The sequence below is a fragment of the Polyodon spathula genome, chromosome 9 (assembly GCF_017654505.1).
Source record: "Polyodon spathula isolate WHYD16114869_AA chromosome 9, ASM1765450v1, whole genome shotgun sequence".
NCBI lineage: Eukaryota > Metazoa > Chordata > Actinopteri > Acipenseriformes > Polyodontidae > Polyodon > Polyodon spathula.
Window position 1 is genome coordinate 37,339,166 of NC_054542.1, and position 24,566 is coordinate 37,363,731.

Genomic DNA, 24,566 nt, shown 5'->3' on the forward strand with positions numbered 1-24,566 from the left:
ACTTCTCCGAATCTTAGTTTATTTTTGTAATGTGTTTCCATTCTTATTTACTTGGTCCAGTGGTGGGGGTTGTCTACCCCCTGGAACTGTTTCCAGTCCTCATGGCAGATCTTTACGTCCTGCCAATTGTTCCACTTCTTATACAACTGGCACATTGATATATACATTCAATTAGGCATATTCTTCCATTGGCAAACTGCTTCAGTACACAGTTCTGCTTCAGCTGAGAAGCTTTGCACTGCATCACAAAATGCTTCCGTGATGATGTTTCCGTAGGCATTGTCTTACTTTGACAGAAGCTGCTCATCCAAGCATTGTGCTATAATTCATTGCATTTTTCTCAGCTTTAATCTGTTCAGCATATTAAACCCTCATTTACTCCCTTATTTTAGCTGGCAAATTCTCACTGTTCATAAAACTTTTTTTTTTTTTTTTGGTCCACATCACACTAACATTGACCTCTTAAGATTTTATGTGTGTGTTGGAGGAATGACAAAAGGACATCAGCAGACTAAGTAGATTTGTCACATGGCAGCAGCTGTAATTTTTATGCTTAATGATATATATTTTTAAAGTCCTCTGAAATGTGCCCAATTTAAATTATTGATTCATGCCAGGCTATGCACGTCATTGATACATACTTAGAACAAATAACACTTCTGTTTTAACTCATAAACAGTCTCTACTTGTCAGCTATGCTCTCCAAGCAAATCTGTAGCAACTTGACACAACTCCATATGCAGCCTTGAAATGCTCCTGGACATCTTCCACAGCTCCTTCTGTACCAGATAGCTGCCAAAAAGGAATGCTGTGTAGCTGTTGCAATCGATGACTTGGATCCTAGGTTTGAAACTCAGCTCAGCTATAAACTAATTGTGTGACCTTGAGTGTTCACACAGCTAACCATGGTGCAGTGGAAATCGACACTAATAGTAAATTGAGCTATTTTTATGGTGAACATTAGCATCAAAACATCAAAAAAAAACAACAACATTGCGACTGAAATGTTAACAAAAAAAGACTGTAGTTTATTATGATTAATTTGATTAATCCATAATTTGTATCTCCTTGAATACTTAATCATTTATTTGTAATTAGAATTTTAAATTAAATACAGATTATAGTTTAAATAATGTATAAAAACCGAAAAATAACATCTTGTTTTTTTAATGAAAATTATATTTTATTTTACATTACTGTCTATGGGAAAACACAAAAATCCATATATTCATAAAAAACTAAAAAAATAAAAAACATGTAAGTACCATAATAAACACATACAAATACCAAGTTACAGATGACAGTAGAACATGGAAAGAAAGAAAATGTATGTGCAATAATTGTAGTCAACCACATCTACAGTGAGAATGTTATGTTTCAAATAACATTTTATTTTAAAGCCTTGGTTGGTATTCCTTTAACAAGACTGCATCAATAAACCCCTTTAGTGTATCAAAATGGAATACTAATTTAATGTATTGTCTTTCCCTTGAATTTCATCACATTTAACAAGTAGTACATTTTGACTGTTTTGAGTGAAGCCTCTAAAGATTGGAGATGTGTAAATGTAACTCCCTCAGCCAGTGATTCTGTTTGCTACGTTATTTTTGCTTAGACTCATGGATTGCTGGTGCTGCACTGCATTGACATGGAATGACATCTGATCAAACACTGCCTGTTCTGCATGTTGCTTGTAATAGCAAAAACAAACATTACAACATTTAGATTTTCAGCCTCTGTCTTTATTATAGTTATAAAGACAGGTCTTTAGGATCCTAGCTCCATATTAAGCTCTTCCGCCCTTTACTGCTCCACTAATTTCACTGTAATAGTGTTTATGAGGCCATGTTGCTTTTATTATAGATTTGGCTGTGTTCATCAAAATTCCATCAGCATCTTTCCTCTCTCCTCAACCTAAATGTTGACTGAGTTTGCTGTGCAGCAAAATAATAGATACTTTACATAGACAGCACTCAAAAATAAATTGTCTACAAAAGCCTTTGGGATGGTGTATCGTTGGATATTATTGGGCGTGAGTAGTGAAATAGCTACCAAAATTAATTACCTCTGGATAATAAAAAGCATTTGTTTGTTTTTTTGAGTACCTCTATTTAGATCTTGCTACATTAAATGAGCCAAAATCTGAATTTATTTTCAGATTTGTAATGCAAATGAACATCTAAATATCCAGATACTTGCATTTACATTTTTGTCCATTAAAACTGCAAAAACAAAACTTTAGTTTTGCATAAGTGCTTGCCTTTTGAGTGCCAAGTGAACCCCATAATGAATAATCCAAAGAGACTGGTCTGGTCAGCTCATTGCCAGTTTGAATTATAAGCAACAGCAGCACTATGAGCAGTACAGCAGTACCATGAGTACTTATATACTGTACAGCTACACCATTTTTAATATTCATTGTTTTAATTACAATTGGATATTGTGAATGCATGTGAGACACATTTCTCATGTATGCACAATTAAGTGCTGTGGGTTTCTGTTGTTTTTGAATGAGACATTAATTAGGATATGCAGGCAGTGCACAGTCTAATACAGTGTTATTTCTCAATTTGATATGTCATGGATTTGTTGATAGAAAATGGTGCTTCTATTTCATCACACTGTACATGGTGTCAATCTTTGCATTATATTGCCCATGTTTTCCTAATTAAATCTCCTGCTATCATGCATCTGAAAGAGATTCAACCTTTGGGTTATCCGGGGAGACTGATTTTACAGTGTTACAAGTTAGAATAAAATATCCCTTGCAGTTATATATTTTAATTGTATATATTTATTACAGGCGTAAATGTAATGTCATCTCTCAGATAGCTGTTTTCTAGTGCCTTCGGAAATAGTTCTGAAACCGATAAATAATACAGATAAGTGGTTTAAGAAATAGGCTTATAACCAGGAAGTCCCTGTTTCAAATCCCAGCTCAACCACTGACTCATTGTGTGACCCTGAGCAAATCACTTCACCTCCTTGTGCTTTGTCTTTTGGGTGAGACACTGTTGTAAGTGATTCAGCAGCTGATGTATAGTTCACACACCCTAGTCTTGTATCTTGTAAAGTGCTTTGTGATAGTGGTCCATTAGGAAAGGTGCTATATAAAGACTAAAAGATTATTATTGAGTCACCTTTGGTGTTGTATAGATTATTTTTTCAACAGTAGGAAATCCACTGGGGTTATTTTATGTTTCTACATTATTTAATGTTATGTTTAATAGAGCTAATTACACTTCTGGAGCAATTGGTGGTTGACATTTTTAAGCAATTTACACCAAGTTGCTCAAATAAGGAAAGTTTGGATTTTGTTGATTAAAATTTGCAGATGACTTTGACTTAATAGAGAAGAAGTTGATATTCTGGAACAAGATCACCCTGACTGGTAGGTCATGTTTACTGGTGAAGAGTGGGGCAGCTTCCCCTCAGGATATGTTACTTGAGATGTCAAACACCAACCCACTCAACACATGCTATGAAACTTGGAACGCATATTGACAGGCGGTGGCTGTAGATGTTCTGTCAGCTACTCCAATCCCTGTTTTTGTTCAAAAGCAAGTCATGGACATGTAGCAAAGGAATCAGATGTGTATTGGTGTTTATAATAATTTTCATACCAAATTACCTCTATAACTACTGCAGATTAACTCATTTTTCTCTAATTATAATATTCTGCAGTGGTTTGCCAAAACATATAAAACATCAGTAACATACACTTTTGCACAGGAATTATTTCTTTTTTTATGTAAATGGCCTTCCTGACTTATATTTAAAGGATAATGGCATTGCTGTGGTGTGTTATAAGGTAATAATTAAACACTGAGTCATTATTCAAACAAATTTCATTATTACCAAGGAATTTGCCACAGCAATGCTATTATCACTATTATGGTACAACTATAAAAGGAATTTATTTATCTACCCCTGTTTATCTAAAATAGTTATTGCAGTCCTCTGTGTGTTTGAGAGCGGACTTGAGCTTCCCTGTGAAGCGGCTCATTAATAAGCACTGGTTTTAGAGCAGGTGTCTTTAATTATTGTCATGTTTTCCTTTATTGAATAATAACAAAATGGCTGACCTCCAAAGAAATTCAGTGGGTAAACAGTATCCGGTTGTTGTATTGTCTGGAATATATACTGACCAGTCAACACATCTTCTATATCTTTCAAGTGATCTTCGGTCATATTCGACCACAGACGAGACATGCTATAGAGCTGATAGTAGGCCCACAGGTTCTTCTATATCCTGTAAGTTTTGAAATGTACGAAGCAACTTGTTGAAGGGAGCATTTTTTTAAAAAATGTCACCATGTGAATAGCTGAAGTTACATTATATAAACAATCTTAATTTATGTTACTTAAAATTACTTTAAAATGTCCCTTACAACTAGTTGCTTGAAAAGTTTCCAGAACAAAAAGTGGCCAGAAAATTACCTGGTGTTACATAGGCTTTAGAAGAAGTAATTATTGAGGGATTGTCAAGAATAATTTAAGCACTTTGTAGACCTGCTGTCTTGGCTGCCCTTGTGAGACTGGTATGTGATAATCTTGAACTGCCTTGGACAACTTTACAGATGGATAAATTATGTCTTTGAAAAAGACAAAACTATTTGCCACTAACTGGCCCTTCAATCACTCAGTAGAACAGTCAGGGGGATATCAAGGTCAACAGAAAAATAATAACTGGATTTGTTTGCTTGGGGGAGCCTTGTGATGTGAAAAGGACAACAATATTATTGTAAAACTGTTTTGCCCAGAAGACAGCCCTGCAAGAACAATTACACACTGCTAGAAGCTGAAGTTCAAAGAGTCCTGCCATCATACTATATGTAACATAAATCAAAAGGGACAGCTATACGTGTAGCCTGCTGATGGTGATGAATACATGTTACAGCACATACAACTGACATTACATGAGGTAAATCAAAGCATTTGATAAAAAAAAAAAAGATTAAGATGATTGCAAAGAGAGTCTCATATAATTGTTGTCATATTTCATCCTGTGTGCTTTATTTTTTCAAATGACTTAACAGCAGAAATGTAGTATGAGTCACTATTCATGAATGGGCTTCGTGTAATATACTGTAAGTTACTTCTGTTTTTTAGTTGTATTTATTTATGTTTTGCAAAGCATTGGACTCACGTGATAAGGCAGCATAAAGTATCTTGAGAAGTTTGCTCCTAGTTAGTTGACTGTAAAAATAAAAGATTGGAGCCACCATCTATATCCAGTTTTGCAGCACCAACTAGATGTGTTGACTTACATGAGATTGGTGTCAGATAGGAGGACAGAGGACACTTCTATCTGAATTGCACCTCTGAATTCATGGAATGTTGCAAAAACATAGTGAGCAAACGTTACCGAAGAACTAGGAGTTAAGCGAGATGGATTTCCACTCAGGATGGCAGATGTGGTCACTTAATTAGGAATATCTTTTAGTTAATGGATGTTTTCATGAAGCATTACAGAGTACTCTTTCTACAGAAAACTCTGCATTAAGCATGTAGTTTTGTAGTTTTGTGTTCTGTACCAATACCATTAGTCAGCCCTTGCAGTGTTCCTAAACAAATTAGAATTGCTTTTGGTTGTTGCTTTGACTTTGGCTGACTGGTAAATATCCTGCAGTGTTAGAACTGTTGTAAAGCTGCAACAGCCTCTCTCTCAAATGCATGCCTTAGTCTTATTCCCTTCTATCAGCAGCCTTTGTGTCTAAACTCCCACACAAAGCTGGTTTCTGACCTTTACAACTCCAACAATCAACAGATAGAAAAAATAATAACCTCTTGTCTTCACCCCAGTGGATGGGCTATAAGGAGCCCTTATGTCTCTCACTGGTGTTCTGTTTACATTTAGCTGTTTCCTCAACTATGCCTACTGTTGTTCCTTTGAAAGGTGAGGAGAGGTGATTATTCTATGCAATCATTCTTTATTGTTAATATTTATTTTCTGACAATTATCAAACAGAGGTTCTAATAACTAGCACTGGGTGCAGGACAAGTAGAATCTCTTTCTTCTGCACTGGCTGGGATTTCTCAGAACAGTCAACACATACTGTACAGTGTCCTGGAGTCAGTGTTAGACCTCCTCTCATAGGGAGCCTCTAATGCATTGTACAATATGTCAGGTGTTGATGATTTGGAAATTATATATGTTAACAGCATAAACAGCAAAAGAAAGACAAGCGTGTTGAAGGAAAGAGCTGTCTGAACATTAACCACAAGGAATGTGATATTCCAATGGAAGGACAAAGGGTTGCTACCTGTCCGAGGTGACTTATTATAATCACTACCAAAGGTAGACGTGCACTGTCCCAAATTTGTCAAGTCAAGCAGGCACACAGTGTGAAAAAAGGAGACACGTTCAGCAATCTTGAACAACAAACATGGCTGTGGGATAAAGCTGGCCTAACAGAATACACAACGTGCATAGCTGGATAATGGTCCAATGCATTTTCCAGGAAGCAAATTATGATGCAGTTGAAAAATGGTTTTATTTTATTTAAAAATGAAAAAAAGAAAAAACAGTGCTTGTGATGCAAAGGTTTTTTAGTCAGTTGGAATGAACAATAACTCAGGGGACACAAAACATAAACACACACTAAGTAGAAATCAAACGACAGTTTTTATGTTTTTAAATTACTGTTTGAAAGACTAAGACAACAACAGACCCCATAGGCAATGTTTGTTCATTAGGCTGAACATGCTCATTCCACCCAGTCATGTTAATTACTGAATAAACTTACACATAAAAAAGTCAATGATATACTTGTTATTTAAAAAAAAAAAAAATCATCCTGGTTCATTTATAAGTTGTTACTCCTGATAAAGAAATACAAGTGGTATGAATTTCCGGTTGAGATTAAACAATTTAAGGTTTTGCAATTGGTTAAAAACTTAGATTTTTCATTAGGATTAGGAAAGGATATAATATTCACACACACACACACACACACACACACACACACACACACACACACACACACACACACACACACACACATATAATACCTTGTTACTTCCAAAGTTTTAAGCTACTAGCACAACATAAACTTTGGAACCGGCCTTTATTATACAGGTCTAGACTTTTTGGTTTTGGTCAGAGCTGTCAATCTGTTCTGTGATTTTCATGCATTGGCCATGGTTCGACAGGTCTCCTGCATGTGCTGCCCAAGCTTAAAAGCAGTACAGAATTTGTGGAAGTTGGACTCCTTTGTGAGAATGACTGAGCCCTATCAGCAACAGAGAGCTCTGTTTACACCAAAGGTTATGCTGATATTGGTCAATAAGAGTTTTCTGTGAGCCAGCCTATCTTGTTAGCCACTTCAATGCCTAAGATTAATGATATGGTAATGCCACAATGGATCTGTCTCCAAAAAAAAAAAAAAAAAAAAAAAAATTTCTATAGCTTTTAATTAATTGTACATGTGCTCTGTACTAACATCCATGATGCACATGCCTTGGTATGAAAAGAAAAACATAAAATGTATTGTACTGTCTATACAATATGCTGAAGTTGAACTGTACACCATTCATTGAATCACATTACATGTATTGGGCATGGTATATAATTCTATTGGATCAAGATTTTCAAAAGCTCGATACTAATGATTATTTAGAGTAAAACACAATCATTTTTTGTGGAAATCTAATACTACTAGATCAAATGCTTGACATTACAGAAATCCTGCTGATGTAGCCTTAAGCATATATGAATTAAACATTAATGGCAGTCGAGTTATACCGCAAAGACTCACCAAAATGTATATGCATGGGGGTAGGTAATGACAGCCTGTCATGATCAACCATAAGGAACACAGCTTCTAGCTGTGCATGGGGGTTTGCCCAAGGTCATACTACTGTTTTATTCACAAAGATACAGACATTATAGAGAGATACACGTTTAATATTACTATTATCAAGAGGGTTGAAAGCTACACACTTTTTAAAAACCCTGATTAATATTTAAGTTGCTGAAAATGAATACTTTTCAAACAAGACACATTTAAAATCAATATGTTGTCACGTTCTCACAGCATTTAAAACAGTCACATATACGTGCACTCGCCACTCTAAGTCTTTAAATCAGAATTTCTCCCGAGCCGAAATATGTGTGTGTGTGTGTGTGTGTGTGTGTGTGTGTGTGTGTGTGTGTGTGTGTGTGTGTGTGTGTGTGTGTGTGTGTGTCTGTGTACAAACGGGGGATTTGGGACGACAAACTACGACTACGGCTATTACTACTACTACTACTACTACTACTACTACTACTAATAATAATAATAATAATAATAATAATAATAATAATACATGACTGCAAACGTTTACTTTTTCACAGTAACCTATGCATCTCATTCAGGCGGTTTTTGTGCACTCTCAAATACTCAATAAGAGTTGTCAGGCGAATGGGAGGCTCGGGAGTTAATTAAGTCAATCAGTCCTCAGAAATAGGTGGGGTTGTTACCTAGCACCCCAACCGCAATTTACAAGACACTTCTGCAATAGGTTAGTATATGTGTCAATCAACGTTTGATTGCAAATTGTAGTTCAACGTACGATAAAAAGCAGATATGATAGGCTATAATAACTGACAATCATTTAACACATTACCCAAACACAACCGCGGGTAGGCAGGGTTAAACTGTTAGTGCGACAGGCGGAGCTCGAGCTTTTGCCTTCAGTACCTTGGACAGCAGCTTGCATTCACTGACAGAGGGAATGGGAAAGACAAATACATGAAAACAAAATCTTAGAATGTTACGCTTCTATCTGAAAAAATAAATGAAAATATACCAAATCGCTGAAAGACTTTTTTTTTTTTTTTTTACTAAGCGAATGGAAATAAGAAGCCGGATCGCCCAGGAATATTGTGCATTCAAGCCCCCTTTTCTGCAAAATCATTAAGGATGAACAATTGATGAACAGATTTTCTGCTCATTCTGTTAACATTGCATTAAATATTGATCAAATTATTAATATTCGCCCCACAATCCTGTAGTTTTGTTATAGTGGGGCAACATGTATTATTAATTTGCTTGCAGAATTTTTTTCCTGCTTTGTAACGAATGCTGTGGAATCGATTTTTATGCAACAAAAATGAAGAAGTTTCATGATTTAAATCTTTAATTAAAAGCAGCTGTTATATGCGATCGGTGACTGGATTTTTTTAAAGCCTACATATTGATTGAAATAAGTTATATTGTTATTATTATTAAGAGCTATTTAGTGGGTATTCATTTAATCAAAATGAGGTCGTTTTACGACTTTCTGAACTATACCTAAAATTAGTGGAGACCACAGAACGTGAATACAGCATTGTTGCGTCTTTAATTGAAACTATAATATAAATGTAACAGCGTTTATTTTATTTTTGTACACATACAATGAAGAAGTTTAATTTTCGAAAGGTTTTGGATGGGTTGACTGCCTCCTCTCCAGGCAGCGCTAGCGGAACTTCAACATGCCCAGGTGGGACCACTGGTGTGCCTGCAGTAGGTGTGACTCCCAGGGAAACAGAAGTTCAAGAAACCCTCGCTTCGGAAAACTTTCAGATCTGTAAGGTAAGTTGTCACATATAGATATCTTATGTAGTGGGTGTAAAGGTTGTTGCCTTTTTTATTCTGATTGTCAAAGTTTCTGATACGGTTTCGGTTTACGGTTTGGTCCGTAGTTTGGGTTTGTTAAAATATTGTAGGCTTACCTATTGTGTTGCAATAGTGAAACTTGCAAGGGGTGGTTTTTCATCGCAGAACCAACTGAGTGGAATAAGCTAACAACGCCCCAACTGCAATGACTTACTTGCAGGCAAATGCATGCGTTTTGTTTTGAGCCTTTCAAGGGTTCGATGGAGTATACAGACTATGATGAGTCAACGCCGTACAGCTGCTAAAATGTTTAATTGACGGTTGATTAGCAAACATGGTTGCCATTTTTCTTTTATAGCCAGATAACATATAGAAGCTCGGAATATAAATACAACACCAACAATATGCACTGAATAAAGAAACTATCCCTGAACATGCTTTTTCAAATGTAAATAACGTATATGTAGATTACCAGCATGTACTGCAATAAACAATCTATATTTCTTTATTTTTGATAGATGTGATATTTTTACGAAAGCGTGTTTATCAAGCACAATGTAACATCGAGCTTTGTCATTTTCCCTTGCACGGGTGAAAATTGATGTGAAAGTGCAGAACAGACAGCTTCTTATATTCATTTGATGTGCATTCAGCTGTTCATTGTATTTCGGTTAAATTGACCCTATCGTTTAAAGATGTACAACTGGACAAGCGGCAGTGAGCTGTAACATTACTTCATAGCACTATTATAGTTTCAGACTATATTTGGTTCTTTGTAAAAGTTTTTACAATGGCAAAGCTCAAAACAATACTGAAGTGGGTCTTAAATGCTGCCAAATGCACATTTGAAGCGTTGTCGCCTGTTTCCCCAGGTACAAGATATTATATACAGCATTTCATTAATAAGTCATTCAGCCTTGCCCAAACTGCAGAATAAGCGTTGGTGTAGAATTGTTGGCTTTAGAACTACAGTATGATTTGACGAGATTTTTCTAAGTGAGTACTGATACTTTGTGTGACTCAAAGGGATTTTCAGAACTGAAGTAAAGTATTCACACTGTAATGAACATGGCTGCGGTAGCAGCATACAAGATTATATAGCAACCTATACTTAAAACTCGTTCTGGTGCGACACTTGGCATAATCATTGTGTTATAAAATGCTATCTCAGTCAAACTGTGGAACAGTTGTCTACGTTTGTCTTTACATGTTTGTTTTTTTGTTTTGTTTTTTGCATTTTGTATGTGAGGGATCTAATATATAGTAGCTTATTTTAAACTTCTTTCTGCTTCTTCAAAAACCTGTATTTGTCATGAGTAGTAGACTTCAAAATTGAAACCACAGATATGCAATGACATGACAAACCTTTAGACTTTAGAGTGATCCCTTGTAATATATTCTGGCAAAGACTTAGGTTTCATATCAATGCACTCATGTGAGAAACATACAGTTTTCAGGCTTAACCAAAATTAAGATTAGATATAAAAGCATGATGCCCAAAGGCTTATAACAAAAAATAATATTACAGTACCCTTTCTAAACCAAATAAAAGTTACCATCCTACACTGGAAACAAACAAAAGCATTCCAATATATGCACAGTACCTCCTTAAATTATACTCTTTGTTTCTATCTATCTATCTATCTATCTATCTATCTATCTATCTATCTATCTATCTATCTATCTATCTATCTATCTATCTATCTATCTATATACCTGTACCTTTACCTTTAATATTGTCTACAAGTATTACTTAAGATTGGGCAGATGTCTCTGAGGTGAGGGAGGAACAAATTCAAAGTAAGCCCTTGTGATCATAAGATATATTAATATTATATACAGTTCAAATCCAAATTTTGATTAATGAGGTGCATGGGGGTGGCAGCTGATAATATTGCCTGTTAGGATTGACAGCTGGTATGATAGAGGTAACCTGACATTGCACAATCTGATATTTCAGCTTTATTGTTATTATTATTATTATTATTATTATTATTATTATTATTATTATTATTATTATTATTATTATTACACCATGTAACAATTTTTTTTTTTTTTTCTTGGGTAGTAAGTGTTATTTCCTAATTGCTTATGCCTCAAAAGTATAGAAAATGGCTATTATTCCCCACAAACTTTGCTTTTGTGACCAGGACAGTGAAATTTCAAAATATTACTATTTCCAATGAGAAAATGGGCGCTTTGTGTTACATAGCGTTATTATTATTATTATTATTATTATTATTATTATTATTTATTATTATTATTATTATTATTATTATCCAGACCATTAGAATTCCTTCTAGTCTGGTAACTGATACAATACAGCATGCAGTGAGAATGTCTGATGGTTTTGTTTACATTGATGTCTATGTTAATCTTAAAGCTTAAAGCTGTTAGTTTTAACCAAATTTAATAACATTTCAACTGCCCATTTAATATCAGACTTGTCCAGCTTTTCCTACATGTGTTCACACAGCTGAGCTCTCAATTTTGTTACAAGTAACAGGTCCAGAATGAGAAGCACCTTCCTGTTATATCTGTGTGATAGGGGAAGAAAACGATTTAATGGAAAGCATATAGATTGGCAGGTCCAGTTTGTTTAAAAAATGTCTGAAGAAAATGCAGTTACCTAAAAAAAAATCAACACATTCAAACAGGGAGTCCCAAGCTCAGTCTAGTCCCAAGATATGACCTTGAGAAAATGTACGAAAACCCTGTTAGATGGGCATCACATAAAGTTTAAACAAGTTCACTGGACACTTCTGTAGAGACTCTGTGAACTAACTTGGGGGTAGCAACTGTGAAAACTACTAGAACATGTGTTACTTTAGATTTCCAGAAGAAATTAATTGTCATATGCCATACATTTTTTGTTCCATAAATCTCATAGTAGTTGGGCTAACAAGACAGACTGTTTAATGAATTCATTCAGAATGGGGGGGGGGGGGTTGTTAACATGTTTTTCGATTAAGATTTGAAGCAGCAGAACATAGGAGCCAGTGATGATGTTGCTGTCATAATTAAGAACTGATGATGTACTTTTGCTTATTGACAACAGCAGTTAGCATAGCATTCCATTTAATAAGGTCATATGGTCAAGCGCATTGATTTAAAACTAATGCAGTAAGGGCAGTTGGTTTTGTATTTTTTATTATGTTGTTAAAATCACAGCATTGATAAAATAATTAGATTACTTTAACATCACACTAACTGTCTAGGTGTAACATCTCTGCACAAACCTTATAAAAAATCGATTAAGTCTTTACAACTGCTCACCCAGCATTACTGTACTCATTAACTTGTAAATCACTTTTATTTATTTTTTCCTGGGGTGTGTTGTTACTTCACTTGAATAGATAAAGCCCAAACAATAGCGTGCAATGTTATTAGAAGGCTATCTTTTGAAGTAAGGATTTTATAAAAAGCTAATGTTTTCTTACTGACTCGTTTGTTTGATAGCAATAAGAAGATATGGGAGGCGCCAATAGATATTGCAATGTATGAACTGATGAATGCTCATATTCAGTCTTATTCAGATTCCTTTTTTTTCAGATATACCAGCTATGGTTAATATACATTTCTTAGTGGTGTGTGAGATTGAAACAATGACAATTTGAAATCTGAGTCTGTGTTTTACGATCTCAATTCCAATACCCACCAGTACATTTAGCAATGCATTTTATACACATCAGTGCAAAGACAAGCCTTAACAAGACAGAACAAGTGCTACTGAGTGCCCCTTAAAGTAACAATGGGAAAAATATCCCTCTAGTACATTTTGACTGATGTTATCAAAATGCAAAGTCATGTTCAAACATATCGAGTTAAGTCTTTTTCTTAACAATGCATCTTCAAAATAAGATTTTTTCAGTTGACATTTATTTCAGGTTGAATGTTGACATGGTATTTCAAGAAAAAAAAAAAAAAAAAAAAAAAAAAAAAAAACTGTTTGCCACTGGAGTTCTGCAACAACTGAGAGAATGTGCAATTGCATTTTTTTCTGGCAAGCAAAACTCTCCAGAACCTGCAGAGAACATAACTATTGATACATATAGTATACCTCTAAAGACACTACTGTTGAGGCATATTGCCAGAGCTCTGTCTATATCTCATGAGCCTCTAGTGCAAATGAAATGTGGTGTGCACGTGAGGGCAATACATTATTTCTTGTAATGATTTCACTGCTTGCAGAAGGTGCCAGACTATCAGCACTAAAGTAAACCACAGAGCACTGTTGTTTGGGCACCATGTCTTTTACCATGCTCCACTGTGTGCATCCAACTACAATGCAGGGCAAAGTTACGTCACCTATCATACGCATCCATTTCGCCTTTGTACTTTTTAATTAACATTACAGCCACTTCTCCATTTTATGGCATTCTCTTTTGAGTCCCATTTGACGATTAAACTGAGAACTGCATGTTGCTCACCAAACTAATTTAATATAGCACTTCCTCCCACAAGCAGCAAATTTCTTCCTGTAGAGTCAGTTCTCTTTACCCCAAATTCAATTCACTAAGCCACTGTACATTTTAGAAGGTTATAATGCTTACAGTAATAAAGCATGGGTACTGTATTATAGTGGCCTGGGCACATACTTGAGTTAAAATGAAGAAGGTTTTCAATCTTTTTATGCAATTGTAATTATATTTAGTCTTATGAGTGCAAAATGTTAGAACATGTAAAATGAATGCTATGAATCAATGAAGCCTATTTATCTATCAGGGGATTCATAAGTTAAGGAGCTGCTCTTGAATCCTACTACCATTGTATTGTAGAGATTCTTTCATTTCGCCAGGCCTTTGGTGAAATTACTTAATTCTGTAACTGTACACATACTGCAATACTTTAGTATCGCAGTACGTGTACAATCAACAATGCCTTGTAAACCAGTAATATATATATATATATATATATATATATATATATATATATATATATATATATATATATATATATATTATATATATATATATATATATAATCTCTTACAGTTGAAATTAAATGTATATATATATGTTATATAAAGGCTGCTGTTGGTATCATATGTTCTATGCTTGTAAAATATTTTTTCCCTTTAAAAATGTATGTATAAAATTGAGCATTAATGTATTTGGTAACACTGGGACAAATAGCAAAATGCCAGACCTATCTTAAGAGAGTTTGTGTTTTTATATATAATTACTTTTCATTTTTCTGATATTTCAGCTTGGGTTTCAGACGCACAATTTTGGCCAATTCTTTGTAATCTTAACAGATATTTGGGTCATAATAGGTTTTAATTCCAGAGAGAGAAAAAATGTATTCTAAGGGTTGCACTGCATCTAGATCACACTCCTCCCTGTAACAATCCTGGTTTCCTTTTCTCACCCCCATACATCACTCATTTCATTCAGAGCACCTGCATCAATGCAGGCGGGAGCATGAACTGTGATGCTTGGAAAGGTGAATGCAGACTTGTTCCCTAGTTGATTTACCTATGATATAGGAATTAAAACATCGTAAAACAATTTGAAATATGTTGTGTTATGGACAACACTAGTGTGACATGCATCAGACCGTATTCTAATATTAGGAGCCTCAAAGAAATCAGCTATCCGATCACCAAACCTGAAAATAATACAGTTGTTGTCATGCAAAAACAAGAACTGAAAAACGTTTGCATGTCATTTTAGCGTGAGAAGGCAATTCATCCACCCTTTTTAGTTATACCATGTCTTGGATGAACATTCCTTACAACATGAGGAATGTGCTTGGTATGTGCATGCTACATAATATTCTCATGACAATGGAACAACTTTTTTTGAGATATCTGACAAAGAGACCTTTGTGGTATATTTCAGCTCCTCGTTTTAAAAAGGTATTAACCAGCCAATGTTTGCTCTGCATCTCACATGTGAACCAGCTTAGTTTATTCTACATCATTATTTTATACAATCCATGCAGAGGATGGTAATAGGTATGCTGTGTTCTAGTGTGTTACAATTTTTAAAAGATGTGCTTGCAGGTTTTATAAACGGTTTGCAGTCTTTACCTAGCCAGCTTTGTAAAAACGAACATCATGTCTCCTTAAACCCATTTTGCATTGCATTATTGTAAATATCTATCAGTAAGATGAACAGCCTTCTTCGAATTCCAAAATATACTTTCTATACAGTAGGTTAATACAGGTTTAATACCTAGAAGTAATCAGGAGCAGAACCTTTCTAAATAATGGGATAGAGAATATTAGAATTAGGTTACAGAGGTAAACCATGAGGAAAAACTTATAAAAAGTAACCAGTGAAATTTTGACATAGGAATTTTCTGGATGGTTGTTTATCAAAATAGGTATACAGAGTTTCAGTTGGCCAATGTTTATTTCAATAGGGAATTTCATAAATTGTCACTACTATTAAAAAAAAAAAAAAAAAACCTTGACCGTATAGGTCTGTAGAAAATTGCTACACAATGACAAACACTTCGTTATAGCCACATTCTTTTTCATTGTAATACAGTACAGTAGTATAATATATATTTTTTAATCTTTTTAATAGCCGCATTGGCTATTGTTGTATCTCCATCGTCTGCAAGTAATAACCTTGATCGTGAGGTCTTTTTGTTTTGACACATATTTATCATGACGTATACTGGTCATTTCATCTTAATTTCTTATTGTTGCAATCACTTGGAAGTGGAATCTGTTTTACATAGTGAATTTGCTCATCACCGTATTTGGTATTGGTTGGTGGTTTCAATACTGACCCCTTGTCGTGTGGATGAGCTATCAGTACTACCAAGCAGTTTGATTAGAGGAACGCAACCTCAAGGTAATCGTATATTTTGCTGAATGCTTGCTGTGTCTAATCTGATGGATATGTGTGCATCAACCTCCTCTGGGAATGAATGTACATTTTAGTATGATATAGTATGTATATGTTTTGTTAACCAGCAAGCCAGTCTAAATAAAAGTGTTGCTGTCCTAATCTTTAGCCAGTTGTGTGCAGTGTATTTTTTTAAGCTGCTTGCCTATACCCCATAGACATCTAACAAAGAACGAGCAAACATCTTGAGCATTAAAAGCTGCTTCAAAAAAAGGAGGACAGTGAAGTGGATTTTTCACTCCCAGTGGCAGCCATCTCCAGTGGGATACACTATGTACTTTGCTTATCTCAATTCACTGCTGCAGTGCAGGCACTTTTTGTTTCAAGCAAGCCATTCCTTGTGAGTTAGGATTCACTTACAACACCACTGACAGCAATGTGTCAGATAAACAATACTACTGAAATTGAAAAAAGCTTTCTCTACTAGGAATTTAAAATAACATACATGCCATGTGTACCGTGTTTGGAATACATAACAGTATAAGATGGGATTGTAAACACCCTCAGACCTCCATAGGCATTGTTTAATGTATTTTGAGTTTTGTACGCAGGAGCTATTCGACTGTGTTGACAGGAGTGTAAAAGGCTTGCAAACTCTATCAACCAAAACCGCAGGAAATCAGAGATGCTATAAAGTACTTCAACCAAAATAAAACAACAGTAATGATTTTAAACAAATAATAACAATAAGGTTCAACTGTTAGCTGTATAGCAGTAGAGCTCTTTACTAAGCCCAAGCCTCCACAAGACCAAGCACAAAGCCTAGTTGCAGCCTTTTATATCCACCTGCCTTTCAGGCAAATCAATTTTAATTAATTCATTAAAATCAGGATCAGGTGGTCTTAAGCAAGGGATCAATTAACCCCAAGCAAGTCAAGATCACACTATCTCTACCTATATACACACGTACACACACACACACACACACACACACACACAACAATACAATACAAAACACCAAACCACCAAAATACACAGTATTTATGAATGCATCAAGTGCAGGGTTTTCACCCTGTCACAATGAGAAAGAGTACATCACTGGGACATGTACCTGTAGTGGTATTTTTGCTACTTGCATTATTCTGTATCCCAGTAGTTGAAGAATATTGAAACATATAAACATGCTTGTCATTTATTTTCATATTTCCTTGCTGACTGCCTTGCAGGAGCCTTTCTACAGTAGAATGGTATTACAGCTAAATTTCAATCTCTGTTAACCCACAAACAATGAAGTGATCATTGAGGCAAGTCATGTCTCCTGCTTTTTCTGCTTCAAACCTGCCCAGCATGGAGCCTAAGATGAAATCAGGAAGCCAATGTTAGAATTGCCTCCAACCAAGGATTTCTCAGAACTGTTTTGTATTTTAACTTTTATTTTTTTCCTAGTGTCAATGCTGGAAGGCTAGTGTTGATATCAGCTGACAACTTTGGAATAATACAAATCGATATTTCACTGCAGATATAGCTATTATAAACAAACAAACAAAAAAGTCATACTGTGTTCATTTTACAAGGTGTGTTCATAGTATCCCCATTTATACTCCACAATATAGTAATCTGGTTTTCACCAGATAAAGGCATAATTGGTCCTGCTGTTAAATAGCACCATGATCACGTAGTCTGTCCAGGTTTTAGCCTATTTTGTGATAATTTATTTGTATTACTGTGTATAAGGGAATAGCTGCATGAGTCAAAGTGAATGTACCAAGACTGAATGCTGAGGTCTGTTCACGTGCAACAAGTATATAACCCATTCACAGATACTGGCAATCATCTCTCGAATATATCCTGATTTACTCTTAATATACAAGTACAAAAATACAGCTAGATTTGTTTTCTGTTTATTCTTTATTTGTTCCCTTGTGATTTTTATTGAAAAGAGGGAAAAGGTTGATCAAGAGAACAACATTATAGATGTGATACAGTTTAGTTCAAACACAGTACATAACGGTTTCAGAAATGACTTTACTAAATTTGCTAAAGTTTCTAAATGTCCTTACTAAAATGTACATAATTATTAAAATGACAAGATTACTAATGACCTCCAACTGAGTACATGCATCAGAACAGTACTGCATATGATTTAATAGCAGAGGACAATGTTTTTTGTGGCATTGCAGTAACAGTACCTTCTGAGTGTTTTCTTTTTTGTCTGGGACACAATGGGTTAAAATAAAAGAACCAGTTACTGTACCACAGTATATGGCACAGAATTATTATTAAGGATGTGACTTGGACTGATGAAAAATTAAATCGATGCCTAAGTGTGCATGATCGATGCCTCTTTATGCTCTGAGACAAGACTTATTGATTGATTAAAGGCAGTTCCAGGTTACCTATCCATTGGAATTTGATTGTTGTTTTTCCAGGGAAAGAGACATTTGTTAATGGTAATAGTTTCCCCTCCTCTGCCTGCTTGATCAGCTGTATTATTTTAAGCAGGGCGGCATATGTCCTTTTTTCATGAAATAACAAATATCATTATCTATTACTCATGCTACTTTGATAGCAGAAGCCCAATATCACACCTGCTGTGCTATTCTGCATAGAAAAATATAACAGAAAATCAAAAGTGTCAGGTAATAAATGGGTGCAGATCCAATTTATGATGTGGTGCCTAAAACCAGAGTTTATATATAGCTGCAGTTTATACTGGCATATCTTGAAATACAGGCTGAAGCTACAAAGGTTTTTTTGGTCTCTTAAAGATGTACAGTAACATATACAGCGTTCTCTCTTTATGGTGCCTGACTGTATCAGGGTATAATCAGTTAAACCATCTTTCTTAATATAAATATATAGCTATATTATTATTATTATTATTATTATTATTATTTATTATTATTATTATTATTATTATTATTATATACTATTCTGTACATACTGTTGATATACTTTACATGGTATATAGTAATATATTGTAGTGATCTTGGTTAACGCAGGCAGGCATATCACACAAGGCAAGGCAATCCACACACAGGCGGAGGGTGGATGCGGACCTGGGACCTCTCGCACTGAATCATAGCACTGATACTGCAGTACAAAAGAGCTGGCTCCTTTGCAAGGAGCGTATATTGGGTTTATGTCTTTTCAGATTGCGTTACCTACCAGCCCTGATCCCCAACACCATGCATGCAACAATAAGTATATATAGGTTAGTTCCTTTTATTAGATAATCCTTTACGGATAATCCTTTCATTGGCGAGTTACATCTCCCAACCTGCACTCAAAGTCTATTTAGGCATCACCAGGACAACCAGTGATGGGAGCCTCCAGATGCCATCTCTTCTGCTGGTAGAATAGCTCTGTCGCTCCATTATATTGATCTGTCCCCAAGTTAATCCCACTCTTTCCGCCAGAGGCTCTCTCTGGCAGATTTCTCTGAGGTTATTAGTGGTTCTGTCATGGCGAAAAAGCTCTTCCTTGAGGATAGGCATTGGTGGACATGTTTGTGTTTGTGGCGTGGGTGGATGGCAGTTGTCAATTTCTTGTTTTAGATGGTCATTGTCTCCTGCTATCTTTCTTCTTGTGTTTGGTGGGGAAATTCCAACTAGGGCTTACAGGCAGTGTACCGGGGTAGCCTTAAGGCACCCAGTGACGATGCAGCGATGTCAACATTCATAATCGGCCCCACATAGAACAGGCATATTCTGGTGTTGTGTAAGAGATTGCTAGAGCGGTGTTACATAGGGTGATTTGTTGGGTTCCCCACTTGGAACTGACCAGTTTTTGCATAATGCTGTTCTGTGTACCCACTTTAGTCTTGATATTCATACAGTGCTGTTTATATGTCAGTGCTAAGTCTAGGGTCACTCCCAGGTACGCAGGGTGGCTGTGATGAATCAGTTTTGTGCCATCTCAGCTGACATGCAGTGTTCGCTTTGCTTTGTGGTTCCTCAGGTGAAAGGTGCATATCTGTGTTTAACTTGGGTTTGATTTAAGGTAGTTTTCCTGGTAGCTACTTGAGATTGATGCAAGTAATGTACTTACAAGTGGGTTCCAATTGGGCAAGGTTATTTCATTGTTACTTTTTAGAATTTTTGAAAATATTTCTTCTGTAACTATTATTCTTGACTGTTATTGATCTGTCACAGTGAACAATGAAGAGACCAGACAGGAATTTGTTTGTTTACATTGGACCATACAAATTAATCGCACATCTCATGCATAACTAATAGGAACATTGTCCAGCCTTTCTGGAAGGAAAGTCCAAGGCTAAAAACAATAATAGGAAAAACATATAAAAGAATCAAGACAAATACATATTTAATGCACTCAGTACTATCCACAAAGCGTACAGTTCTACATGCCAGTAAAGATGGTAGTGTTTTATGTATAATAGATTGCATACCCTCTTGAGGTGGGAACTAAATCAATTTTCTTATCTTCGCTATGTTGAAATGTACAGTAAATGGTTACCTACCAGGAAAGTCTCAATAGGGCTTGGCTGTCAAGTAGTAATGATTTAAAAAAATTAAAATATCTTGGGATCAATTCAGTGGATCTAAATGATGGTGAATCTGAATAATGTAATTGTTAAATCATTAAAATAAGGAAACTTTGCCATCTATTGCAGTATAATATCATAATCTTTATACAGCATCTTTCATAGTGGACCACCATCACAAAGCGCTTTACAAAAAAATGTGAACTATGCATCAGAGTCACTTACAACATCTCTCCTGAAAGAGAGAGTAGAAGGAGATTAAGTGACTTGCTCACAGTCACACAATGAGTCGATGGTTAAGCTGGGATTTGAACCAGGGACCTCCTCGTTACAAGCCTGTTTCTTCAATTTAATAGACCCATTAGCTGTTAAAGCATAACTCAGTTGCATAGCTGAAAATGTTACTGTAATGCTTGGATTTTAAAGGAATAATAATGAAAAATGGTTACGATTCTGTTCCTCAAGCCTACCCCAGTTCCAAATGGTTGCAACCCATGAACACTGTGCAAGAATACAACAAGTGTGAAGAAACCTTGACAGCTACGTCCAAAAGATTTGCATTATCTGTAATTTTAGGATTGCGATATCATTTATATATATATATATATATATATATATATATATATATATATATATATATATATATATATATATGAACATAATTTAGATATTTTGTTTAACATCATGTAATCAAAGTAACTGCACAATGATATCGCAAAAGTCTATTGGAAGGATTAGTAGTAGTACAGCATTTCATGTTAGATTTTGAAATGTCCCAGTTTTTCAGTTTTTCATTAAGCATATGGAAAACAACAAATCGGTATGTTATTCAATATGTTACCGTAACATTATTCAGAAGGTTTCATTCGACTATGAAGCAAAAAGGATTTTATTGTATAGGGTGATGCAAAACTTTTGGCCATAGCTGTAGATCCCAGACCCAGTGCACAATACTTCCTCTTGTAAATTACAAGTCCTTTTCTGTTAATTTGTCCATTTTTGAATTTACCTAAATCGTTCATGACTTTGAGCTCCCCTAGCTCACGAATTGGAGTGATACATAAATCAGAGGATAATGTGAAGCAGATTCTTTTTAGCTGGAAGGATAATGAGCAGCTTATTTGTCACCCTGATTGTTACATCTCCCACTTCATGCTCAAAGGCCACTTGCAAGGCTAAAACAAGCATGAAAACAGCTCCATGCAGGGCATAGTTAGAAAAGAGGCTACAGAAAACAGTGGACTTAATAGTAGTTAAGTAGGTAACAAAACAGCTCCATAAAAAATTATATATATATATCTATATATATATCTATATATATATATATATCTATATATATATATATAGATATATATTAATATATAGATATTAATTAGCAGTAGGTTGACTAATTGACTAAAAGAGGTTTGCCTTATTAATAAATTCCAAACGGAATAACACACAGTAGGCTACTTGGTGATGTGATGGGTTTCGATTTACTCTAAGTGCATTATTTAGATTTTGGTTTTGGGTTGTTTATTTGTGGTTTTTTATGTTTCTTGGTTTTCTCCTGCTTCACAGAGACAAAACACCCAAGAAAAGCATATCGCTTTACAAAGTCATCTGCTGTTTCCTATGTATGAAATGATGTAAAACAAATTAGAACACTTAGCAAAGATAAGCTGAACTTGTGTGTTTATTTTTTATCTTTTCAGCAATAATATCCAGGGAGTTATTTACCAAATAAGTACAGGTATATACCATCAGAATGTTAAGGGATCATGCAGATATGTTTAACACAGCTGTATAGTGTACAGCTATGGACAAAAGTTTAACATCACCTTAAAATTTTTCGGATTGTATCATCATTAAAAAAAAAATCCAGTGCATTCCATTCTGTTTAAAGACTTCCTTAATTCTCTCAGGCATGGACTGCCCTGTCAGACCCCAAACATTCTCAATAGGATTGAGATCCGACGAATTTCCAGGCCATAATTGCAGTGGCGTGATACTGTGGTCTTCTAACCATTTCTTCACTTCTTTAGCTCTGTCACCTTGGAAGTAGAAATCACTGTTTGGAAAATGGTCCTGAGCTGCAGGAGGTGGTCTTGGAGTGTATTCAGGTACCAGTCCTTGTTCATAGCTGCCCTCTTGGGTGAAATGAGTAGGGATCCTGTACATTTGGCAGAAAAATATTCCCAGATATGGACAGTTTCCAGATGCTTTGTTGTTGGGATAGTACAATCTGGCTTGTATCTTTCTCCTGGCGCTCAGTGCTGACTTTTGGGCATCCAGACCTGGGAGCAGCTTTACAGCTTACAGTTACAGAATCTGTGTAAAAATCATGCTCCTGTAGCTTAAATGTACTCGTTACACTCATAATTGTCATCTTTTGATTACTTCTAATTGAGTAACATGTGTTAAGATTTGTGACGCCTTTTTTTCAGAAATCGTGTGCTTTCATATTTGATTTCGAAATGTCGTATTTTTCCATTTTTGTCCGTTTTTCGTTAAGCATATAAAAATCTACAAAGCGGTATGTCATTTAATATGTCAATATACAGTACACTAACATTATTCATTTTCATTCAACTTTACTAAGCAAAATTAGATAATTCTAGGGCAATGCAAAACTTTTGGCCATAGCTGTCTATTCTCTTATATGGAAATAGAATAATAACATCTTCTGTAAATTGCTAAGCTTTTTTTCTTCTGATGGCTTTGAACATACGCTAATATTAAGGCTACCAAATTTCTGGGAGGCTGAACCAGGATATATGGTGAGCCAGTGGGTGGGAATGGGAAAACTAAAATCTCTTTCTATAGAAATGTAATTTTCCACAACAATGTGTGTACAATAGTCCCTCGCTGAACCAGACATGTCAGGAGAGAGGCAGGTTGTCCAAAATAATGAGGTGTTACCACATGGAATTTAGAATAGGGGATTCATTCTGGGGATCATGGATTTTTTTTTTAAGGGGGAATGTTCATTTTCAATACCGTGTGGAAGTTAGAAACATTTTACTGTAGATGTCGTTGCAATATATTTAAATGGCACAGGTGCTCATATAGTGATGCAGCCTCTGTGTGAACAGGTACAAGGATACCTTTTTTGAAGCATACACTTTTAGTTGGTTGTACCAATTTACAGAATTATTTGTCACTTGTTTGAAACTACAGTCATTAAATATCATTTTTCATTTTGGTGTTATTCTGTGTTCAATCCACAAGGGTTATTTATCTGGATGTTTCTAACTTCCATGCGGTATTGAAAAAAATAAATCCTGAGCCTTGACTGAATCCTCGATCACTAGTCCTGATTTCCATGTGGTTCAGGTGTCTGTTTAAAAAAACAAGTTACGCACACACATACATTTTCATTGCTTCATTTATTGCAAATGTAAAATAATGTCTTTGAAATAACATTCATATGTTCTCTGTACACATTACATTATGTCAAGTTATAAATCTGCAGAGTAAGTCTATATATACAGTAAAGTATACATAGGGCTCTCTGTTTTAGTTTTTAGTTTTGGTCATGTTTCTTAATTAAACTCTTGGAAAAGCAGTTGATTGTGAAACAAGATCAATTTAGTTTTTTCTCTCTCTTTTTTAAATTTTTTTAAAATGTTTTTTAGCCGTCTCAATTAAACTCTTGGAAAAGTGTTGATTGTACCTTGATTGAGACAATGC

At 35.2% G+C, this 24,566-nt stretch overlaps 1 protein-coding gene across 13 annotated transcripts in view; it reads left to right on the plus strand.

The window, feature by feature from the left end:
- Nucleotides 1-8,412: 8,412 nt before the first annotated feature.
- stxbp5l (syntaxin binding protein 5L) overlaps nucleotides 8,413-24,566 on the plus strand; it is a 150,087-nt gene continuing 133,933 nt past the window's right edge. For all 13 annotated transcript variants that reach the window (XM_041259422.1, XM_041259423.1, XM_041259426.1 and 10 more), the window contains exon 1: nucleotides 8,413-9,560. In XM_041259422.1, the coding sequence (XP_041115356.1) occupies nucleotides 9,384-9,560 (177 nt within the window). In that variant the 5' untranslated portion in view covers nucleotides 8,413-9,383. The remainder of the gene's footprint in view (nucleotides 9,561-24,566) is intronic.